This window comes from Aquila chrysaetos, chromosome 13 (assembly GCF_900496995.4).
Source record: "Aquila chrysaetos chrysaetos chromosome 13, bAquChr1.4, whole genome shotgun sequence".
Classification (NCBI taxonomy): Eukaryota; Metazoa; Chordata; class Aves; order Accipitriformes; family Accipitridae; genus Aquila; species Aquila chrysaetos.
The window spans coordinates 28,486,673-28,512,038 of NC_044016.1; the positions used below are offsets into that span (position 1 = coordinate 28,486,673).

Sequence of the window (25,366 nt, forward strand, 5' to 3'; positions counted from 1 at the left end):
GTAATTAGCCTTATCCTCTTCTTACAATTAGTCTCACACCAAAGCCCCAGAGCTTAGTATGGCCCAAACTTTGGAAACAATCAGATTTGTATCTCACTGGTGTAACTGAAAACAGTTTGTAAACTCGTACAACTCTGCATGCTCTACTTGCGTGTATACAAAATACTTAAAAATGGTAATTTAAGCTTGAATGTAAGAGCTTCTCCTAACACAAGGATGCTGAATGTGGCAGGGGAGTTTCCAGAGAAATGTATGTGAAGCACTACAACAGGGGAGCACACAGCCCAGTCCCAGCAAACCCAAGATTCACATACGCTTCAAACCTGCCAGTGAATGCTTGGCAAAGTAAGTGATTTTAAACTGGAGCTATTTACAAGTATTCTAGAGAGGAAACACCCTTACCATATAGCAATTTCTGGCATTACCATTTAACCCATCAGTAAAATTATTGTTGAGAATATATTAGAAATAGTAAAAGATATCTTTGCTTAAGAAACACGTTGACACTTTTAATGACTATTGCACCAGGAGCTGCTTAAAAGAAGGCCAAAATTAAATATTTTCATGAACCAATCCCTTCATTAAAATGTTAAAAGTCAAACAGAGAATTCCTTCTAATAGTTTTAAGTTGAATAGTTCAAGCATTTACTTTATTTTTTTTCCCCATAAGATCTCTATGTAGCTCCTGAATTTATAGATTATGACAGTCACTGCTAGGAGACAAATATATACATTAAATATAGACTTAGATATTTAGTATATTTGTATTTTATGTTATGCAGATAAATTAGCAAGTTGCATGTGATTTTACTTTAGAAGCAGTCATCTGAGTTTCAAGGCACTATGAGAAAGAAAATATGTTGTATGTGCCTAGAATATATGTTAAGTGAAATTGTTAAACATTTTAATAAGAAGAAACTTTCATATTATTCTCAGAGATATAAACATAGCAATATATGAGATTAAACAGAGTTATAACCTAGCAATTTGGAGGACCCTGTGAGATCACAGCCCAGATGGGATGCATGTGCTCCTCTCTCTGGAAAACTGGTCCAGTATTTTTCTGAGAATGACTGTGGGCATTTGAGCACTGTTGGTGTAGTAGAGAATGGACCCAGCATTAACAAGCATGTATCACCTTCATTCCTGCATTTGAAATTACAAATCCTCATGTCCCACAACTGACTTTAATTCTTTCCCTGATACAGAAAAACCTTGCCCTTTTTTTTTTGTTGCTTTATTTCCGCCCCTCCCCCTTAGTCTGATTTGTTCAGAGCTACCTAGATTTGGTAATTTGGTAGAATCAGATAAACTAGATTATGGCAGAGTGAGAGCACTATTATTAATCTATACAGGTAAATTAGGATTGAGAACACCTGGAAGCAAGGGAATTTCCAAACAGACCAAAACTTTATGAAGTACATTATTAAATAGAAATTTTTATCATAGAATTTCATTACTAAACCGATGTTTCTCATTCCCTTGTCTAACAGCATCATGTCTATTCACCTCAAGTTTTTTAGTAGTCCATGCCAGTTCTCCTTAGGAGGTTCCTGTGCTCATCCCCAACTACTGCTGGGTAAGTGTGTGCAGGGTGCACCACTGCTGAATGACCTACCTTCACTTTATCTAAACAAGCTGGCTAGATGTGAGCAGGGTCTGATTTGAAAGCAAGTGTGCCATCAGCAAGGCTTATGGATTTGCTTGAGCACATCGATACCTTAATGAAGCCATCTAGCTTTCAATCTAGAGCTTGCCTGGAGCAAGCAACCACTGACCTGCCTACTGTAGAGCGCCAGGTTTATTTGTGTCTACGGTGTATTGGCAACTGCAATCTAAGAACACAAACGATGGGAAAATGCTCCTCTTTTGTGTGTGCATTGATTTTTTCCCCTCTACAACAGATGGCAAGATGAATCCTGACTTTTAACTTGAAATACCTGCAACAGAGATATTAATCTGAGCTAGTTGTAGAGATGCCTCTTATAGTCAATCGAGACAAACAGCTTCTTTCATGAGGGCCTCTATTAGATGTCCACATTAGATGAGTCATTCTGCAACAATACAGATGAAGTTCACCTAAAGTGTAAAACAACTTCTACTTTTATCAGCAAGTACCTAATACATCACTGAATATCACATCATATCCTCAGTGCTTTGAACATTCTAGTGGGTTTTAGTTGGAATTGATTGGTGTGCACTCAGTGGAATCAAAGGCTACATCATGATCCCAAACAGCATCTTCTGTACTGCGAGCTAAGCTCTTCGATTCAGTGATCTTCAAGCTTTACTCGTTGGTAACAGAAGAAATCAATGCTACTAACACCCATTCCTACTGATGCTCTCTTCAACATCAGCTGGAGCTCTAAAATCTTTGCTGCAATCCTTAAGACTGTCTTGATGATTTATTACTTACCTCCTCTCTTTGGATAATTCTTGACTCTGGTATTACATGTCCCCCAAAAGTTAAACCACAAGCAACAAGCTATTTACCAGTGATAATCCTTCTAGAGCACACAAGAAGAATTGCTGTGCTACACTGAATAAGGGGGTGCTGATCTGGTACGCTCTATCGCCAGGTGTTGCACACAGATTTACCAGTCATGATGTTATCTCTGCAAGTATTGTTTCTTATGACAGAATAATAATCTGTATAGTCCATATACATACATAGTTAGAGATGATGACCCCTTATAGCATCTAATCCTCCTCCGATCTGATACATTTATTGCTGATGGTAACAAATTCCAACCTAACCCAGTCCTCTCCTTGCAAGGGAATGGGTGCAGCAGGAGAGCCAGGACTTTCTTGTGCACTGCGTGCCACCTGAGCTGGCAGGTGTCCCCATGTAGCAAAGCATCATGCCTTCCGATTCTTGCAATTTCATTTTGCCTTGTCATTTGGAGCCACTGTTCTAGCCGGAAGGCAGCTTCATATTCCATTGCAAGTCTCCCCAGGCGTCTTCAGAAAGCAAGAAAGAAGTCAAGACTTTTGGGGATTAATCCATTTCAGTGAAGTTTCGTTTCCCCCCTCCCTGTGTTTTGACTGTCCTGCCTTTGGTTCAGTCAGCTCATAACATCCCAGGTTTATAAGAGACTTTTGTCCTGTTTCTGTCACTTCACAAAAATAGTAGATGAACTGATAGCAAATTTAACTTGCCCATAATTTGTCTAATCCATTGGTTTATCCATTCTATGGCCAGTATTGGACTGTTGTGTAATAGCTACAATAGCTAGAAGCCAGAGGTTTTAAAATAATTTTAATTTTTTAATTATTTCATTTAAATGGTGAACTGCAGTATGAAGGAATGCTTGAAGAAAGCGATCACATGAGATTAGATGATCTGGCAGTCAGGTAACTAAGTCAGTCTTCTGATAGTAACTACCAGTAACTGGTAGTTAAATGTTGTTAGACCTAGTCACTGAGCCTGGGTGGTTTTCTAAGCACTACTCAGCAGCAGCAGCGGAGAAATTGGCCTATGAACAAAGACCTGTTCTCTGCAGGAGGGAAGGAGTAGCTGTCTGGTGGCTTTTGCAACTCCTTTCTTCTTTGGTCTCGTCTGGAAAAGGTATTCAAAACAAGGTTAACAACACTCTGTATTGACAGATAATTCAAACCACTCAAATAAATAGAAAATTATGAGAAAGTTCAGAAGACTGATGACAAGATGTTATTCTCTCTTGCTTTCTGTAACTGTTAGACCAACCTCTGTATGCTTCATATATTTTTGCAGCCAATTTTGCAGTTCATTTTTATTGCAACTTAATAGTTCTTACCATTGGAGATATTCCATCTCACCTAACTGTCTACCATCTAGTCATTCTCCTTATTTTCCTACGAACAATATACAGGGGAAAGGTTGGACATTCTACATGTCCTATTACTGTTGCAAATCACTCAAGCAAAATATATCCCTATTCAGGAGAGAGAGAGATCAGACTTAGGCTTGAGAATTGGGACAACTTAATTTCATTACACATCAAGTCAAAGAACAGCTGCTGAATCTGATGCTAATTCTTAAAATGAAGTATGTCAAAATCCTAGATTATTTTCTTCCATGCATGGTCCTTTCTTCTTTTTGCCTTCCCCCTCATTTCAACAGAATAGTGATGTTTATTCTCAAGAGGGGAAGACATTGGCAAAAATTGCATAGCTTCAAAAAAACAGGCAGCATGCTCAGCCGCATTTATGTATTATATACCCACAATAATTAGGAATATCCATAATTATGCATAAACCTGTAGTTGCTCCACATCATCCTTCTCTGCACTCAGTAGGTCTCTCTTGTTAACAGGTATATCCACTTCTCATTTTGCCCCGTCTTTCCACTGCTAAGTTTCTACAGGGAACACTGCTGTGGTCAGAGCAGCGTACAGATTTTTTTTGCCTGCATGGATCAGATTTGTGTCCAGGGGCTCCTGTCCTGCCCTCAGTCCTCCTGTATGTCAAGAGGAAAAGGTATTTGGCAAAGAACTTCACAATCTTCACAGCCTGGCACATACTGGGGCGGGGGGAAGTACTGGTTCCACAGTATCTGTAGCCTTGTATTGTTACAGACAGGAGAGGCAAGAGGCAACTATTTCCTCATTTCTAACATCTGCTGACAACATAATTGTCAAGGGACTCTTGCAACAGTTCTCATGCTATGTTAGATAATCCAAAAGCAAGGCACATTCATTCCATGCAAGATCCCTCCTGGTTTGTTTTGCCTAGAACCACCAGCTTTAAGGTAATGATCTTTCAGACTGGCTACAACCAGGCCGATAAATCCTTAAAACGGCAAAAACCACCTGAAGTAAAGTTGAGTTTTTTGACTGCATCGTATTAGTTGGAGACTTCAATGCTGCTCTTGCTCTGTATCCCTGATGGACATTTTGGAGAAAAAAATCCTGTCTTTTCTTTCTCTGAGATAAGCATGTTTTAATTTAAGCCACGTAAAAGTCTGCCAAAAAGCCATACTTCATAGCTGCAAAAAGATACCTATCCACAATATTTCAGAGCCGCAGGTCTGTGTAGTAAAGTCATAGCACAAATCCTTGCTGAAATAACTGCAAGAAAGTGGGGGAAGCTTTGAGGAACAGACTGAGTAACATACCCTCAGGTTTTGTTTGAGCAGCATGAGGAGCTGCATTACGTTTTCTTTGACCCCAGCTGAATGGAAGAAACACAAAAATTGCTGGGAAACATTTTCAATAAGGCAACAAATTCCCATGCTTCCCCGCTGACTTACTATATCCCAGCAGAATAAATGGCTTCAGAGGAGATACAAACAACTAACTGGAATCCACATCTAGTTGCATTAAGTAGCACACCCAAAAAGCTGTGAAGGGTTGTATCAGCTGGCTGACAGAAATGCTGAAAAACACAGCATATGGATATTTGTACAATGAAGCAGAAGTAAATTTCCATTTTGAAAGCCTCATCAGGAAACAGCTTGCTGGCTGGAGAAAAGGGTTTGTGCTTTTACAGTTTCTTCTTGTATCAGGCAGATGTATTTAGCTGCCAACGTGGCAGACAGATATTACTCTGGTTACAAGTCATGGGGATAGCTTATTGTTTTATTTAATAAAGCAGCCTGACATATTTATACTGAGTGCAGCACAGAGCCCTCTGCATTAAGCAGAAAGTGGAGAGTGTTCAGAGAATTAGGAATGAATAGTTTGTAAGAAATTATATTAGGGCTTCTGAACTGGAGCTGGGCTATCCTCTTTCAAGGTGCCTGCACCAGGAGTTTCCTTTAGTCCTAATCCAGAGTTACTTTAAAATTGCTTAAAAGCATCTTTAAAACCTTAATGCAGAATTTTAATCTATACCTATCACTGCCTTAGCCTTACTTGAAGCAACTGGTCTTCAAATGCAGCACCAATAATTTTCAAGGCATAGGGCTTTCGCTGCTGGTATCCCAATAACCAGACCTTGGCTAAGACTATGCTGCACACTTGGGCCAAGCAAACTTCCCAGGCCATTTCAGCCACACGAGCCCTGCGAGAGGGTCCCACACTCACCAGAAACAACAACCAGCAGCAGCCTCCACCTCTCAGCTGATGCTTGTTAGCTGCATCAGTCTCTCTTTTTTTTTCTTCTTTTTTTTTTTTTCTCTCTTGCAGTGTAAATAGGTTAGTATATATCAGCTGAGAAGGCATTCCTAATCTGAGTGCAGAGAGTTACTGCTTTCAGGTGAGCATCAGTAATTGCTAGTGTGTGTTGCCTCCCGTCTCCCTCCCGAGCCTGGGACAAGCAGCTCAGCGTGGATTAGCTGGCCGGGGCTGGAGGAGTGGCACCCTCAGCCGCTTGCTGCATCCAGCTGTGCTCCAGCTGCTTGGGTTATTCTGTGATCCACTGTTCACACTCGTTCCTGAAAGGGTGACAATAAATCCATTCCATCCTGGAATGAGAGGAAGGAAGATGGACAGGTGAAATCTGACAGTGATCAAAAAGAAAGGCTCATGACACAAGCAGATACCAAAGGACACCCAGCAAGAAAATAGTCCACCTTTGTAGTAACTATACAAAACAAACAAACCCACTTCACAACACACATTTGTTTTCATTTTATATTATGTGTCGTCAATGTCCAGGATCTTCCCTTTGTTTTTTAGTATTTTGTGTATTTCCTCTATTACTTTACTGCAGAGACCGTCATATAAAGCAGAATTTATTGTTTCTAGCTCCCTTTACTATCAATGTTACCTTTACATTTATGTTCCTCAGATCAGCAAGGAGGAAAAGAAATTGAATCACTGTAGGAAACTCCTCCAGTTATGCCCATTGCTCACATGCCTTCTGTTTTACAGTGGCTGTAGATATGACTCTCAGAAGTCTGTAGCTGATTGCATTTCATAGCAACAAGTGCTCCTTGACGTACAGAAAATACATTTGCCCTCCATTACACACCTAGACTTTGGGTTGGACTGAGGGAAAAGCCGGACATGTGCAACCACTCCATACGGCTGGGAATTTGCAGGTACATCCCGTGGTGCACAAGGCGGCAAAAGTACTTCAGCCCCCCACAGTTCATGCTTGTGGAGGAAGGTTTTAAAGCACTTCCTTCAAGATGAAGGGAAATTGGAGAAGAGCTATTTTACTGAGTCAAATCTCAACAGTGGAACTGATTTTCTAAGGTACTCTTAACTTCTACTCACCCTCATTTTCATGAGAGGTCTGAATGCCCCTCACATTACAGAGCCTGAAAGGACTTGTGGTGTGAAGTGGCAACCTTTCAGTTAAAAAGGAAAACCAAAATTGGTAGGAAAAGAGAAGGAGTTCTGACTTTTTGTTCCCATTCACTTTCTGACATCCTCCTGGGGTGATGCACTGAAGTGGCAATCTCTTCTGAGGGCTTCTGCACAGTGTATTTCCAAAGTCCCCCAGGCAAGAATAGGCCATGTATTGACTGAGCACTGGAAGACGTACAGTTAAAAACTCAGTACGCTATCTGTTTTAGTAAGGAACAGAATTAAAAGTATTAAAGTAAAAAAATATACTGGATATAAATGACAGCCGTGACAGGAAAATGAGAACAACTTTCATGTTTTTATTGCTGCCTTAGAAGCAATTGATAAACAGTACACTTCATATATAAATGAGCATGTGTCAATATATGACAACAAAAATAAATTACAGTGACATAGTATTTAACTTTACAAGGTTGTACAAAATTTCCAAATATGAATAGATTTCAACTTAAAAATTTGAAATAAGTTAAAACTTCAACTATTCTGAAGACTTGAAAAATATACATACAATTTCACTCAATCACATCATTTACAGTATGATTTTTTTTTAAGCTGTTTAGTCTTATACACCCATATATTTTTGACTGTATTAGTGGAATAGATCCTGCTATATGCAGCTTTACTGCACTGGGATAGTGAAAGGGGTTCCCTGAGGGCACAGAACAGGCTTTGAGTGTTTATATTTTAGAGTAATTTGATTACATTTATTAACTAGAAATACAAAACCAAAGCATTATTAATCTGTCCTATAAAGAGAGACTGATTTATCTGCTCTTGCTAGAATTTCCATTGATGCTAATGAGAATTTTGAAGAAGGCTTAACAGCAGGATTGAGCTAAACTAAGTCTGTTCAGCCAGGATGAATTAGGTCACATTATTTAATGAAATATTTGAAGAATATCTGTTTTGTATTACATCTCATTATAGGCTACATAGCTAGTCATGGCTACGCACTGAGATATTTGCTTCTACAACTAAGAGGAAAATGTATTTGATATGGTACTTTAAAGTAATAGGATGGATTATGGATTGGTATTTTTAACTCCTCAATTATATGCACTTGATTATTTTATTAAATTTTATGAAGATTAAAAGCACTGGACAAAACTTCTTGTCTGTGAGCGTGTGATAATTGAGAATGTCGAGGGTCTAATTCAAGCTGTAAAATAAGGTAAGGTAGAGGAGACTCATACCGCAGCTGGATTGCTCCCGATACATTAGACTGCGTCATTAATCTAAACCTGGTGCAAACGGACTCTGTGCACCACCAAAAGGGCAAAGGCTCGCTAATGCAGAAACCATTAGTGAGGAAACAGAGAAAGGAAAAAATTTGAACAAACTGGCACATGTGAGAAAATTGCTAAATCGTCAAAAATACCGGAAGACACTTGTGCAACCAGAGGTGAGTCTTAAACTGTCTGCGATGAATTTGGTAATAAAGGAAAAAGAAATCCAAGATGTCTATCTGTGTGACTGAATTTTCTCTTCTCTGAACATGCTAAAATATCCACCAGAATGCTGCATCAGTAACCTGGAGCCTTTCCTCCAAACAAATAATTTTTATATGTACATCATTCAAATGAGAAAGAATAAAAAGAAGTCATAAATGGGCCAGAGACGAGCAATTCCTCATTTCCATTTTTCTTTAATGCTATTGGGAAAAAAGGCCACTGCAGTTTACAATTAAGCTGGAAAGGATTTTAGAGGCCACCGTTTTTGTTGTGTGAATATGCCGTCACTGGGCCGCAGGAAGGAGGAAGGGAACTGGAAGGAGATGCACGGCCGCTGATGGCTCGCTCGGCTTGCTCTGTGCTCTCCCAGAGAATTTCTTTGCAGGCTCGTGCCCCGTGAGATGAAGCCCGGCACGGGCCGAGGCTGGGGCCGTGGAGGGGAGGCCGTGCGGCGCAGCCCTGCGCCGTGGCTGGGGGGAAAATGGGCATTTCAGCAGAACTGTGGGAGTCTTTCCACCAGCTGGAGCTGGGCTTGGATCAGCCCCCAGAAAAGGCTGGCGTTCGCAGCCGCTACGAGAGCACAGAGCAATTTCACCGAGCAACCGACTCTGTCATTAAGTGAATTAATAGCAGCCAAAGAACATTGTAGCATATGAATGGAGTCAAAGAGAGGCCTGCCAGGCTGAGAGGAATGACAGTTTCACCAAAGAAAAGGACCTACACGAAGAAGACTTCCAAACACTTTCTCTAGATTGTTTACCTCTCTTGCAACTTCTAATCTCAAATTACTTTAATCAAAACAATTACATTTTTCTTAATTGCTTGTTCTGTGTTCTGCCCCTGCATTGGCTTCAGAGAGGAAAAAAGAACATGGAAATTTATCTCACAAGTTCAAGCAACATCTAGTGGTTATATAAACCTTACCTCACCAACTGCTTGGCACACAGTGTATTATTGTACAATCAGATATGACTTTCATATCACATCATTTACTTTTTATCTTAACTAGCAAGCCACTCTACAAGCAGCAACTAAAGAAATGAGTTTATCAGCTTATATTAATGCAATTGTTATCAGGGGCATACAGGGTAAAAGTAATTTCTAGATTACAATAATATATTTACAAGGAAAGTTCCACACGGGAAGGTGCCACCTGATTAGGTTTACGTGGAGGGTCAAAAAAAAAAAAAAAAAAAAAAAAGTTAAAGCATCTTGGCAGGAGAAAATCTCTTAAGAGCACAATGTTCCACTGTGATAGTTCAGTGGGAGCCAAGTTTTGACTGCACATTTTGGGCTGATACCCATGCAGTGAAAGGAGAAATGTGAGCGCTCGTAGGACATCTGACCTGGGTCAAAGCGTTCATTTTTTCTACCAACGCATGGTCATCCACCTTCTGCCCTCAGGACTGGAGTGCCGGTGGTCATTCCAGAGGGGAGGACGCCTACAAAAGCATTGGAGTCTGTCTCGTCATGTCTTCTCTTACTCTTGTTTTTGTTGGCTGAGAAAGGGAAGGTTCCTCTAAAACTTTGCTACTGAGGAAAACAATTGCTCTCCATCATTATCTTCCTCTACGCTTCCAATTAATGTGCTAGTGTTTTGTAAACTGCCGTCAATATGAGCTAGGAACGATTATTCTTTCTGAGAGTTTACCAAGACACAGAATTTAATTAGTCAGCAGGAGGATTGCTACACAGTAAGGCAGCTGTTAGCAAAAAAAGAGCAACTTGGCCAATAATTTAAAAAATGCTAATATTTTGTATAGTATCTGAACGGATGGCTACGACTAGGTCAATAGACACCAGATGTTGAGTGAATGCTCAAGCACTGTCTTTTTATGTAGCGGAAGGTGAGGGTCTCCTTTCTACTGCTTCCTAATTATGTCATCAGTATACAGTAAGTTCAGCTCCACTGGTTTTGGCTGAAGAAAATCAGCGGTTGATAAGGAGTAAAACTACAAATCCCTTTTTATGAAAGCGATTTCTGAGCCTCTTAATTACTGCATGTAATTTGCCCATATACTTCAAATCAGAAAGAACCAGGAAAATGTCAATTTATTTAAAATATTCAAGCCTGAAGTTATATATTCAGATATTGCCTCTGGAACTTGTTTTGCTCCATAATCAGAAGAATGGCACTGCAAGCTTTCAAGTAATAGGAACAGAAAAACATATCAGGACACACATAAAATATGTTCATCAGATTCCTGTAATGTTATCTCTATTTCTATCACAAAAATACCCGCTATCTCCAAATAGAAGCAGGAAGCTTATGACTCTTGTAACAACTTGTCTTGACCGGTGTGGCCCACACCCTTGCACCAGCGGGGTGGAAGGGGCAGGAGCTCACTTCCAGCTTCGCGCTAGGCAGGAGTCCCGTGACTGTCAGTCAACACCGAGGCAGGAAGAATTGGGGTAAGAGTCAGCTGGGTGAGGGGACACCTCTAGAAACCCCAGGTAACTCGTGTCAAAAAAATTATGTCTCCTTCACCGACATCTTCTAACGTCTTGCAGCTTACAACTGCAAATTTGACGTTATGTTTAGCATTTTCTTAGTTCTTCCTGAAAGCAATGAATAGTAATTCATGCTTTTTTAAGCTTTAACGTTTGAATAGGCACTTTTGTGTACTGACTATAGGGATTTCAATGATCCTTCCTTATGCAGCTTGCTTCTGACAGCAGTTATGAATCTCTAGTCTTTATACTTCACCTCTAATGCTGGATACTGCGTCAGTCAATATGCATTGTACGGAGTACAAAAAAAATGGCACGTGTGCATATTAGTTTAAGCTTCTCTTACATTCAATGCTGTAGTTCTTCATACTGATAATTCCTGCCTCGGAGCAGGGAGCAAAACGCATGAGCCTAAGCCTCCTCAGACAGTACCAATAACTGTGGGGAAATGTGCAGCTACTTAAGGTAGCTATACTATTTTGAAAACAAGTCTGAAAGGACCCTCCATCATATTCAGTGAAGTGTATGGGCAGAGCAGGAGATAAAGCTTGTTCTGTTCTTATACACAGAAGTTTTTGTTCAGATTAGCCTATGGTCAAGAAACCACACCCATTTTGAGTAAAGGAACCAAATATTTCCTCAGAGATATTTCTACAGCCCGAACAGTGGAAAGGTTTTGTCCTACTATCAGTTGTAAAATAAACATCATAAATGAAGGTATGAGGCAAGCAAATGGAATGTATTTCTGAATCAGAAAAATTCACACTACTGGAGGAAAAAAAGCTGCTTAACTCCAGCTACATCGGATTTCATACTTTGTAGAAGGTATTCAATAGGTATATTTGATAGGTATATTCAATAGGGAGGGCCTGAATCCATATGAAAAATAAAAGCAATGAGTGGAGAAAAGCACTGAGCATCAGGAGATACTGCACAGGTCTATTTCTTGTGATGCATCCGCACAACGCAGAGTGCAGCACTGTGCTGGGTTCAAAGTAAATTGGGTTATACCTTTTACCCTCATGGTGTTAACTGGTCTGTGCCACCACAATAATAATTCTTAATGTGGACTCATTAAGCACAAATTAAGGAAGGCCATTTCCTCATCCCTTTGACATCTCCAGATTAGGTAGTATTTCTGGAGTGAGTACAGTTGCTTTGTTACCCAAAGATTTCAGTCCAGAAGAAAAAATAGTCTCAGGAAGACTGGATATTTTGAAGCCACATAAGGAATCAGATTCTTGTCCAGACTTTATTTCCATGATAGTGTAAAAGTTTTCAGATCTTGTGAGTATTTTAAGTAAATTTACTATGCCTCTATGAATGACTTGAAAAATAAATTTAAGTTCTCTCTGTACAATAATGTCCTGTGCTTTCCTGATTATTAGTTCTCTCTGTACAATAATGTCCTGTGCTTTCCTGATTATTAGCCATGGCCGAGTAATGATTAACAGAGCATTTCAAGCGTTCTTTCATTCCAGATACTGCACTAAATAACTTTTGTCCTGGAGAGATGAAGAATTTCCCATAGAATTTCTGGAAAATGCATATGCACCCAGACAAACAAATCCTGCTTTCATATTAATGCCTAGTTATTTAGTCCTAGACTGCTATAATAAGGATCTTTTCATAGAGGCCTGAGCGGGGTGTCAGGCTGCTATGCCAACACTGTAGCTGATGGTGACGTGTACTTTTGGCTTCCAGAGTCATTCATACACTGAACTTTTTGGGCACTGTTTACATGTGTTTATTCACCCTTATGCAAGAAGGATGTTCACATCTATAAAAACTTTCAACGTCTTGGGTATTCTTCCATGCTTTCTGCCAAGTTAAATAAATTGCGTAGCTTCACTAGCTTGGAAAAAAGTTAGCTCTCCTCACTACAGCTGAGTTGAATGGTTTTATCACCATTTTCGGAAGACCTTCCCTGAGGCCAGCATCATACATCCCAGTTAAACTCAGTCAAGGTTTTATTGTTTACAAAACTGGAAGAGGGTGAATAGTCTAGATATACTGTGCACTTCTCAGCCCTACCAGGCAAACAAGGTTTTTAAAGTTTGCACAATTCCACCTGTGGGTCAGGCAAATGAAAAGTATTATTCCATGCAACAGAAAGGGCAGAGCAATAGGATGGAGTGAGGGAGGATGATAATTCTTTCCTCTCCTTTCTAATGGGAGGAGTGCTGTTCTTGTTACCTTAAATAATTTGCAGTGGTGAGTTGCTTTATTTTGCCTTTATATATATGTGACATTTGCCTCAAACTGTTTTAATAGTGACTGAATTCCTGTACCCATGTTGAGAAACTGACAGTGATGTTCACATGAACATAGGAGTTTCTCTTACGTGAACTTAGATGGAATCTACTGTTAGAAATAAAGGCCTTTTTTTTCCTATTTGGCAAAGCCGGAGTGATTTTGGTTAAGTTAAACCTAGTGCAGTATTGATGCAATAGCTCAATAAGTGAAATCTGGTCATGCATTTCTAAATTTTGGGTAATGACTGAAGAGCCAGTACAATACACTGAAAACACCACATTCAGAAATAAAGACAATGCAATTGGAAAAATATGCACTAAGGAAAAGTGTGGAAACTTTTTCTTGCAGCTAAGCAGAGTAGACTTAAACACAGTTCCACCGTCCAGTTACAACTGATGAGGCATCAAAGGCAATGTTTACCACGGCTGACAATTTCAGCGTAAGTTTGTATATACATCCGTATACATTGCTCTAGATGTGCGTGCATCTCTCTATATGTACATGCACCATACTATGTCATACATACGTTATCCTTCTGAGATATACGTAGTGCATAGAGATGTATAGGTACAATATGCATACCACACCATACATGTTGGAATAAGCCATGAAATAAGTAGCACTTATCTTAATGTTTTCCTGTGTTACCTGTACTCCTTCCATTAAACAATCTCTGTCAGGGCTCACTGAAACTCCCATGAGCCATTTTAATATTTAAAATCAAGCAAAAAAATCCTCAAGCGCATCTAGGAAGGTATCTGAAAATAACAATCTTTCTTGAGAAAACAAATGGCAATCTATGTTATATTTTGAATGTACAATGTGGGTGGTGAAAAGTTGTCCAAGTCCTGAATGCCAGTAGGGCACAGTTAATGAGTTTGCCAATTAAAACTGTGAAGACCTGTCAGTGACATCAAATACTGTGATGGTCAATCTCAGCCAATTGTGGTGCCACAGTGTATGAAATAGAACAAACATAGTTCCAAACATCCCTGTTCATGCTCATTTCCAACAAATAGCACAACTGGATTAGCTACTCCCTGTCTGCTTACTTTAAAAGCTGAAGTACAAAAATGCCCAGGTATCAGACATTACAAATTAGTATTTTCCCCAGTATCTGTCTGGCAGCTCCTAAAAGTAGAAGTAGGAAAGTGCAGAACCTACAAATGATCTATGCCTGACACAAGGCAGAAAATCCTAATTAAATCAGATTTTTAATTCTATGAAAACCAGAATGCCATATATGCTTTATCTAAGTTTCCAAATAGAAGTGCTTGGGTATCATGGGAGTGCAGCTCATGAGACAGAAAAGGCAGTCATCATTACGAACACCTCAGCTCTACCAGACTTCTGTAAATATCCTTTGGGTTAACAAGAAGCAATCTACAAATATATATTACTTTGACCTGCTCCCAGAAGCAAGTGCAGTGGTATTTGCATGGGTAAATACATAAAAGATAAAAGGAATACATAAAATAGAAAATCACAGAAGCTCGAAGCAAGTTATGAAAAGAGACAGTAGATTTACACAGGTCAAAGAATATTCAGTTATCACAATGAATATGTATGTGTTTAGAATGCATTAAAATACGTGACAATTCATGAACTGGATGACGATCAAGCTAGTGGGGGCTTGGCAGCACGTCCTTAGGGGCAGGGCATCCCCAGATGCCCCAAAGAAGGTCAGGCTTGTGAACAGCCAAACCGTGGTACAGACCATTTCTGCCAATAAGGACCTGGACTATGTGGATCCTGCTCCAGTTCTTTTTGATAAGCCTTATGTATCTTTAGAAAAGAAAGTATCAGACCTCAACACTACAACTGCTGGAGCTAGTAATGTGCCTTCTGATAGTCTAAGAGCACATTAACTTTGCATAGGAATATTATGAAAGGAAAAAAAAAAGCCTGATACCAAGACAAGCTTGTAAAGCACATTTTAGGAAAAGAATCTGGGAACCATTTGGAGTAGAATGAGGGTTTGGAATCTCAAATATGAATTTGAATAGGGATGCATAAATAGTCAGACGGTCAAGGGGACAAGTGAAATGCAGTTTATAAATAGCTCAGCATGACAGTCCATGACTATCCCTACTGTATATATGGTAGCATGATGATAACCGTATATTCAAAATTACAGATGCTGCTGATCAAGGAAAAAAGATAAAAATTTCCTTTTGCTTTGATGTGTGCATTCTATAGAGGCAAACCGAGTGTACTTTGGGCCTTGTATTCACTTGTTACATATACAAGGTTGATAATGAGCCAAGACTTTTTAGAATATTCTTGCAGAAGGAAATATAATAATCAAGACAACAAAATAAGGAAGTTGTACATACTTGAGAAAGGTCACCAACTGCCTCAGAACATCTGTGTGGGTATCCTCACAAAACTGCCAGATTCCTTTAGGTCATTTATGGTTCGGGACATATAAATCCACAGGTCTAGATCCTGGGAAGTGCTCAGGCCTTTTCTATACTCCCTCAGCTTTAGAACAGTGCCGCACCGATCCGCAGCTTACATTTGTAGGACGTGTGCTACGCTGGGGTAGGATGAAGTGCTTCCTGCACCATGACACCTGTCCCTGGATCTTTGGATCAGACATTTCTCACAGCCTATACTGGTACAGAAGCAATAAACTTCTATCACAATTTTACATCAAGAAAGCCAAGCATATATTATAACGCATTTTGTTGTCTTAGAGCTGTTTGGAGGCTGACAGTGATTGGGGTCTATTCTACAAAGCTTTCTCCAGACAGCCCAATGGCTCTTGTCTGGCTATCGCTTCTGATTTTTTGATCCTCTTCATATGGAGTCTAATCTTGTATTATTGCAATTAATGGGGATGATGCCTGGTCTCTGAAAAGCCAGCTTTCCATGTAAGGAGTGATAATGGGACTGAGCTGTTTGTCTGCCCTCAGAATGATGCTTTCTATCATGTTTCTGACTTAATTTTCCTCAAAACAGATGAAATATTACATCATTCGTACTTAAAAGTAGTGCTGCGTCAGACTGTACCTTTTGGTCTTGCATTGTTCATCTTCTGCAACCTATCATGTGCGCTTGTATTCATAAATAATATATCCACTTGTGCATATAGCTAAAATTTTTGTGTGTGCATGGGTTTAAAGCAAACACATAGACATATAAAATACAAATTAATTTGATCCCCACTGTACTTGTAACACAGCCAAATTCTTAATATTTTATAGTGCATATTCCATTAAATAAATAATAACTAAATTGATCTATGCTACAATATGTGTGTACATACACATTTTATGATGCCTGTAAATAACATTTTAAAGCCTGTTCACACATCAAAAGACAGGTCATTTATTTCTCTGTTAAAACAATCCAAGGGTTTAACTCTTCCTATTATGTAAACAGTGGTGACAGCCGCTTTCAAGAAAGCTTAACTTCATTAAAAATAATAGTTTCCCATTGTAAAATCAATACTAATATACTATAAAACCCCCTGATGAACTCTGGCTTCCTTACATGCTCTCACGTTTTGTGTATTAGGGGCACAGCACTACTCTAGATATCAGAAGATAATAATATGGCAATATATATAGGTATAGATATATATTTAAGTGTTAAAACATTAGTTAGGTCAACTTGAGTAATGAATGTATTTCAAATATATGATTCTTTCTATAAATAAAGGTCATTCATTTTCTTTGCAACATGGGTGCCTTATAAGACTTTGGTTGTATGTGGCTACCAAACCGGTAAACCAATTCGGGGTATCTTTAGCTCAAAATGCACTTGTGACTTACAGATGAAGCTTTAACTTGCGTGTTTTATACTGAACTTGTAATTGCAGTAGACTTGCAATATCATTTACAAGATTACCTTTAGGCAGATTTTTTTTAAACAACTCAGACAAAAGAAAGACTTGTATGTCAAGAGTATTTGTTTTAGTGACAAGAAAGCGAAGTATACTCTATTCATTTCTCAAGCAGACCTTTATGAATCACTTTAAAGGACACTACAGCTGAGGACTGAAGAGCAATATTTATCAACATTAAATAAAACATTTGGTGAAGTATGTATAAATATTTCTTCATATGAACATAACACAAAATTAAATAGTTCAGATACACAGACACCATTTAATATATTTCCACTGTTGTCAAAATCATCTGTAAACACCATCTCACACTGAATACAAAAGCAGCTTTAACATCAGTTCTGTGTTCACAACACTGATGCCCCTTTTTAAAAGAAGAAATCTGTTTTGTTTTATTTTCAGCAAAATAAGAGTCTAAGCAATAAAAAAGTTTTGGTCAGTTCAAAGGAGAATACAAAATTATCTTTCAACATGTAACTAAATCGGATTTAGAACAATAGTTTAAAGTACAATCCTTTCCCCAGGGGATCTCTGACTTTTATAAATCATGTTTGGTGCAGACCACATCACAAATACCAGGAAATACTGGTCATGCCTAAGCTATAAATATTAAAGCCCTTTTAAAATTTTCTTTATCAAAAATTGCCAGGTTACAAATTGGCAATATCACGTTTTTCGCAACACAGAATAACCTGGCATTAAATGGATTTAGGTACACTTCTCCTGATGATGTTTAAAACAGGTTCTGGAAAAGAAACACTTTTTAGTGAGCATCCTTCATGTGCAAAACCAAAGCATTTCTTTTACACAAATCTTTTGCATCTGACGGTCACTTGGGCAGACAGTGCAAGCAGGGAGCTCCACCAAGTTTAGACAGAATATTACAAATTGAACTTTCGTTGGAAGCCGTACGGATACCGTGCATCGGATGTGAGCTGGCTCTGAGAAGGGCGGTGCATCCACACGGTGCAACTCAGGACAAGGTGTTGCAGCGTCCGTGCGTGCCCCGACAGCAGCGCAGCCGCAGCTGCAGCCGCCCAAGCATGAAACGGGGCTCCTGCGGATGGCTGCGCCCGCCTGGGTCCTGAGCAGCTCCCTTCGAGCATCAGTACTGTGCGGCTCAGATGTGGGCTCTTGTCATCCTACACCCTACAAAGACAACTTCATACTGTGTCCTGAATGTAGCCTTCAATTCCTTTCACCTTCGTGTCTTTTAAAGAGGCGTGATCACTTTGGGGAAGAGATACCGTGCTCAAGATTAAGGTTTTACTGGGCATGTGCCCCATTATAAACGTCTGTAGACTGTTAGGCTCCCAGGCTACCCTTTGGTTCTCTCCATTTGAAATGTGGACAACATGTTTTTGGTTTCAAAGATAAACTTGAATTTCAGGTGGCAAATGATGAGATATATATTTTTAATATGATTTGATTTTTTTATTTCTTAATTTCACTCACATGTAATCGTGATGGGGTGCCCTGTAAAACCTAGAACAATAGATCACCTCTTTCCTGGTATGTGTGTATTTTAGAGGTGTGAATGTATGTTATGCATACATACACACTCACACACACACACATATAACATGAGCTGCACACAGAGATACTCGGCAATCAGGAATCAGGGGTACAATTAACAATACACCAGAAGAGAAGTAGACAGGAAGCTCTACCTGTACAACAAGAAGCAATTTTTCAACCTATACAATGTCTCAAATAATTTCATAATCCTGTTTCGCTAGCTTGCTACATCTGTATGTGACTTGAAAGTTGTTGGATTCCTTGGAAACAGAAGAGTTGGGCTAGCTAGATGTGCTTACCTGAGATCCCAGAGTTGATTATAATCAAAGAGCTGGGCAGATCAGTAATGGGTTTATAATTGCTATACAGCTTCTTGCAAATTTGTAGGAAAACTTTATTAAGTCTTTCATTCCTTAGTAAAAACATTGAAGTTTGTTAGTTTTTGCTGAATGCAGACTTGATTTTTGTATTAAACTGGATTTATTAAAAGGATACATAAGCCTGGCAGCTGCTTTCACGTCTTGATGTTTAAATGTTTGAATCAGCACCCTGGAACCACCCTCCCACCCCATCCCATCCCATCCCAACCCATCCCATCCCGTCCCGTCCAATCCCATCCTGTCCCGTCCTGTCCCGTGCCTTCCTGTCCCGTCCTATCCCGTGCCATCCTGTCTATCCTGTCCCATCCCATCCCATCCCATCCCATCCCATCCCATCCCATCCCATCCCATCCCATCCCCACTTCGTTATTTTTTTAAATTGTTTAAAAAATACTATTCTATGAAGCCTCCCTAGGGATCCGCTTATGAAAAATGACGGACTGCCTTTGCTGATACTGCTGTTTGCGTCGTTTCCGTTTGTCACACTGGCACAGCAGTAGCATCTTGAAAGTGTTTCTGAATGTTTTGTTACACAGTGCATAGCACATGGGGTTCACCGTGCTATTGATGTAGCAAAGCCAGTACCCCAGGTTCCAGAAAGTTTTGGGGATACAGCTGCAAAAGGTGTTCACCAGAACCATGATGTTATATGGGGTCCAGGTAATGATGAAGGCAAACAAAATGGCACTGAGCGTCTGTGCCGCTTTCTTTTCTTTGATAAGTGACATTCGTTTTCGCTTTGTGATCTGACTTCTGGTCTTCAAGGCAAACTTTTTTGCCAGGGTTGCTTCCTTGAAGGACAAGGGCAGGGCTGCAGATGCCTTGGTCACTGATGAGATGCCATCAGAAGCTGTGGTTGTCTCTGCTGACCCTGGCTGAATTGGAAGCTTAGAAAAGCTCTTTTGGAAGTTTCCACCATCCTGAACACTTTTGGGAGGGTGCAATTTTTTAGGTTTCTTTTCCTTCGATTCTGTGTCAGATTTCTGCAGTTCATCCCCTGACTCATGCAAATCTTCCGAGGAGGGTAGTTTCGTCGAATTGAGGATGGCGCTGTGACCGGGTAGCTTCAGCACGATTGAATAGATGGCTCTGGTTTCTGCAGCGATGTCTTCCTCGTCAGAGGAGGCTGAATTCTCAAGGGAGGCAGCAGCATCATTGTTGTTCCAGCTGTCGCTGCTGCTGTGCTCTTGGTCCCCCTGGTCTGCGTTGGGTTCCCAGCTCTTCATTGTGAGCCAGAAGTGGCAGCGTCTGTATTTCCTTCGGGTGGAGCGTTTCATGCTCTGCCGCTGCAGCTCGTAGCTGCTGCAGCTCCGGGAGCTGCCTGTCTGGTGGACGAAGCGTGCTGCCTCTGCTTCACTGCCCGAAGCCTGTAGCCCTGCTAACTCTTTGGTGCGTTTCTCGGTCTCCTTGTAGATCCTCCAATACAAAATACTCATAATGGTGACTGGCAAGTAAAAGGCAGCTATGGCAGTGCCAAAAGTGATGACAGGTTCACTTAGAAACTGAATGAAACATTCATCAGGAGGCACAGTCCTCTCCCCGACAAAATACTGCCAGAACAAGATGGCAGGGGCCCAAAGAACAAAAGAGATGATCCATGCTAAACCAATCATCACCCCAGCCCTTTTGGTTGTTCGTTTGGCTCTGTATGTAAGTGGCCTAGTGATGGAAAAATACCTGTCAAAACTTATGACAAGGAGATTCATGACAGAGGCATTACTGGCGACATAGTCAATGGAGAGCCAAAGATCACAGGCCAAGTTTCCCAAAGCCCAGTGGTCCATGATGATGTACGTGGTGTAAAGATTCATGGAAATAACACCGATGATCAAATCTGCACAAGCAAGACTCAACAAGAAGTAGTTGTTGACCGTTTTCAGTTGTTTGTTAACCTTAAATGCAACAATCACTAGGATGTTTCCTATGATGGTCACCAGTGCAAGGATCCCAGTGAGGAAAGCAATCAAAACTACTTGCCAGACAGTGTGTCCACCCAGAGGGTCTTTGCTTGTGGCATTTAGGGACATGTTTGTTGATTCCACAGTGGAGAAGGGAAAACTCTCTGTGGTCTGAGGGAAATCATAGCTGCCGATGAGCGATGCTGCTTCATCAAGGAGTCCTGGCCCATGCGAATCTCTCTTCCAGAAGGAGCTCACATTTGAAAACAGGGACGAGGCTGAACTATTATTTTGCATGATCATTGTGGCTCTCTGACATAGTCTGCAGCAGGGAAAAAACAAACAAAAATCAAGTGAACAGGTGAAGATGGTAAATAGATAATCGTCCTCATACTCATACATCAAATCCCTTCAGCACTCTGAAAGATGTCTTTAAAAGCCAAGCTGCCTGTGACACATTCCAAGTCAAACATGTATGTGGTAGTACTCAGCTTACAGCTTTGATTAATCTGAGCTCTTTGTAGTAATCGCTAGTGTTTCCTTAAAAACAGTCTGTCACAGAGGAACCAAAATCTCAGGAGAATTTGAACCAGCGGTAGTATTAAAATGCCCCCTAACTCTAAGTCTTAATTAAAACACTCCCTGATAGATCTGCCCGGAACTCTACATCTCAACAGCCCCCTATCCTGCAGCCTTCAAAAACTAAATGCCAGACACATGCAACCACAAATCCTCCAAGTTCAAATCCATGCTGGTCCCCAGTGCTATCCTGGCACTAGCAAAACACAGCCCCAGCCTCTGCTGCCTCCAGCTACAGCTAATAACAAACAAAAATATTGTTCTGTCTTTCCTTAAACTATAGAGATACAAGCCAGCATCGTTTCACTGTGTGAAGCTACTCTAATCTGTGAGGCTGCAAAGATCTTTTCATTTTCATCTACATTTCGGCTACCTGATAAAAGTACTAGAAGTTCTCATTAGCGCTTTTTGCACATGCCAATATTCATTTTTCATGCATATTCATTTTTCATGCACATTTTTATACTTGGACTAAGGATTTTGTACATCTAATGACTTCAGAATGTCTTTGGGGTAACATATGTAAAATTTCCTTTGAAAATATGGTCTCTAGAGTCAGGAAAAAATGTTTGGCAGATGTATGTTAAAGCAATCGTTAAACACTTTAGGAAAAGAGGAAAAAAGCATGAAAGGGATTCATAATTAAGCCTTAATCCTTTTCCCCAAGAACTTATGTAAAATGAAGACATGCTCAGAATAGGAATTTGGATTTCCCTTATTTCATTAACTTCTGTGGTCAACTGACTAGATTCATTGTAATAAATCAATTATATCATCAAGAAGCAAGAATTCTGATCAAAAAGTCCTTCATGGACCACAAATGTTCAACAAAATATGCTGTCAAAGAGAAATTTTGTTCATTTTCTAACTGTGAATCCTTCCAGAGTCAATATGTTATGGCATGAGATAACAATGAGTATCCCAATGCACTGGTGTTACACAAAATATTTACCCAAAAGAAGAGGTTTGGGGTTTGGTTCATTAATTAATTTCTAAATTCTGTTTTCCCTTGAACTGTACTTGGTTTTTTTAGCAAGCCAGAAGACAATATGTGATTTTAAATGGTGCAGTTTCTTTGCCATATGCAGTAAACAGACCAACAATTCCTTCCCTTAGCTCATGCACAATAACTAAGACAACCCCTCCCATATTTTGATATCTAGTGTAAATGAAATATTATTTTTTCTCTTTATTAATAGGAAGACAAAGTTACGATGATGCTGCCTTATTCTAATCTAATTCAATCCACTTTTAATGCATTCATCATTGTAACACACAGGATGTGAACATAATAATAACAACAGTAAATATTGCTCTGGGAAATTACACAGTTAAATTTAACTCTTTTCCTGATAGAAAGACTGAAAATTTGGAGCAACTCAAACAATTTCTAAAAAGAAAAATGGTAAGATTTTTATAAGCTGTAACCTAACATTGATAACTTTGATTTTCTTAAAATCAAAGTACGTTGAAACTAAAATGATCTTTTATCAAAAAACTTTGGCATTCCAAGTTTTCTTTTCTATGCAAAGTTCATATGAAAGAAATGTGCAGTTTTGCATGAAATTTCAGGCAAAAAGATATTCTGAAAATTTCTCAAGCTGCTGCTCTAAAATATTCAGTATTTTTTACCATTTCAATTGTTCCTTTCCCAGGAAAATCTAAATGAACTTCTCTGACACAATTTCATCATGTCCTTGCCATCTATTAGAAAAGCTGTGGGACACAGTATGTTTCTTTTTTTTCTTCCTCAAGATATACTGCTTCTGACTATGGAACTGGTGTAGCTCAGGCCACCAAGCATACAGCAATGCGTCCTCATCGATTCCTATCATACTGCTTCAAAGAAGCTGAAGAAGTCAAATCTGCACTGCATGAGAGAGAGACTCATCCCACCTACACTAATGAAATGAAAGTCTGCAGAAAGTCATTTACAAAAAGGCAAGCAGAGGTCTGGACAAGAAGCACGCTCTCTTGTTTTTCATTCACACCCCCTCAGGCACACTCATACCAGCTCACTCCCTTGCCTTGACCAAAGACGACATTCATTTACATGTCTATAAAAATGGAGATCCCGCATACTCAAAAATTACAAACGAAGGCCCACGGAAACCCAATGTATGATAATGAAGACAGTGAAGCAGTATTCAAGTTTGCCTTGCCCCTTCCAATGCATGGGTGCAACAAACACAGAGTTCACTTGTGAGCAACCACTTAAGCAAGTGTTGACAATGTTCTTGCCAGTTGTTTATGGGCCAGGGTGGTTACTCACAGTGGGGGAAAAAACTTTGACTCAAACAGGATTGCTGGAAACTGTCCTTCTTGCAATGTCTTCCTAGGAAGCAGGCATCTTTTCCAGAGCTGTCAGATAGGATGAGGTCAAAACCAGAATAGTATGAGAGAGATCTAAAATAACGATATTTGCTAAATATATGCCAGAAATGATTAATGTTATAGGGTGCAGACCTTCCTTCACTGACATTGGGGACAGAAAGCAGAGGATGAAAGCCGGAAAGCATCCACTCCACAGACATCAGCTTTATCATAAACAAAGACAAGTTAGTATCTTCTAATACACAAGAAAGGACCAGGCAGAAGATACTGATAAAGGAAATTAAACTTTCACTACAGGGCATAGAATAAAAACCAGTATCACTTAGAAGTGATAGTAGAAATAACAGTATCACTAAGAAATAAAAATAGTTGACAGTTTGGTAGTGCTTCCCATTTGCATTGCATAATACAACCATAAACTAACCTAAGTGTTAGCCTTGGAAGTCCAAAACAACCACCACATAAAAGATACAAATAATCTTGCAAAATTGTAAATGCTGCACTATCCATCACTAAGTCCATAAACTGATTGTGAATTCTGTTTAATTGTAGACTTTGAAATGGAGTTTCAATGTAAATAAACCAATAAATCCTTTCGGAAATGCCATGCTTCGAAACACTCCTCATGAGGAAGCCTGGGAAAACCAGCTGCAGTCTTTCAAGACGCCGAGCAAGTGCTGGAGCCAAACCTTTATTTCTCAGGTCAGTTCTCCCATCCCTGGACTTCAAAGTAACTTCTCTAAGCCACTGCTTCAATGAAAACCTGCGCAATCCTTAGCAGTACAGTAACTGAGGAAGAGGAGGGACTGAGAGCAACCCACCGACAGCTCCCTGCTGCCCAGTGCAATCCTGCAAGCCGGAACTCGGCTTTTTAAAATCCTCAGGCACTAAAGGGACCCCTAAACTCACACTGACTGGACTATTTGATAAAACGGAAGTGCTAGCAGGACAATGGGTACAGTCTTTTGTTATTCTGGCTCTTCTACAAGCTCTTGTAACTGAACCGTTTAATTCAATAAAAAATGTATTACCCATATGCTCATCTGCATAGGAAAAAACTATCACTACCGCCACCACCACCATAACATACCAGATCAGCGCAACAGGATTTTCTTGCCTTTAGGAAGCCAAAGCAAGCTAAGTTACCCATTATTTTCCAAAACAGACAGGCATTTTCTGCTTTCACTATAAGAAGTGCTACAGGGAAAGAGAGAGCGTCCTGGGTTCGACAAGACGACAGCGTGATGGGCAGTACAGCCCGCCAGCACCTGCCCAGCAAGCCAGGCTCAAAGACAGAACGATGTGCAACCAAGTGGGAAAGCAGCCACAAATATTTTGGCAAAACAAACAGTGCAGCACAGCCTGAGTGAGGCAAATGAACCAAACTGTGAAATGATTAGAGGTTTATATA

The 25,366-nt window shown here is 39.9% G+C and overlaps 1 protein-coding gene across 9 annotated transcripts in view; it reads right to left on the reverse strand.

Annotated features, from left to right (window-relative positions):
• Positions 1-19,438: 19,438 nt before the first annotated feature.
• Positions 19,439-25,366, reverse strand: part of CHRM3 (cholinergic receptor muscarinic 3) — a 283,661-nt gene continuing 277,733 nt past the window's right edge. For 8 of the 9 annotated variants that reach the window (XM_030036073.2, XM_030036072.2, XM_030036070.2 and 5 more), the window contains one exon: positions 19,507-21,364. In XM_030036073.2, the coding sequence (XP_029891933.1) occupies positions 19,543-21,364 (1,822 nt within the window). In that variant the 3' untranslated portion in view covers positions 19,507-19,542. Of the gene's footprint in view, positions 21,365-25,366 lie in introns of all 9 variants that reach the window. The other variant, XM_030036069.1, reaches the window with a different exon arrangement.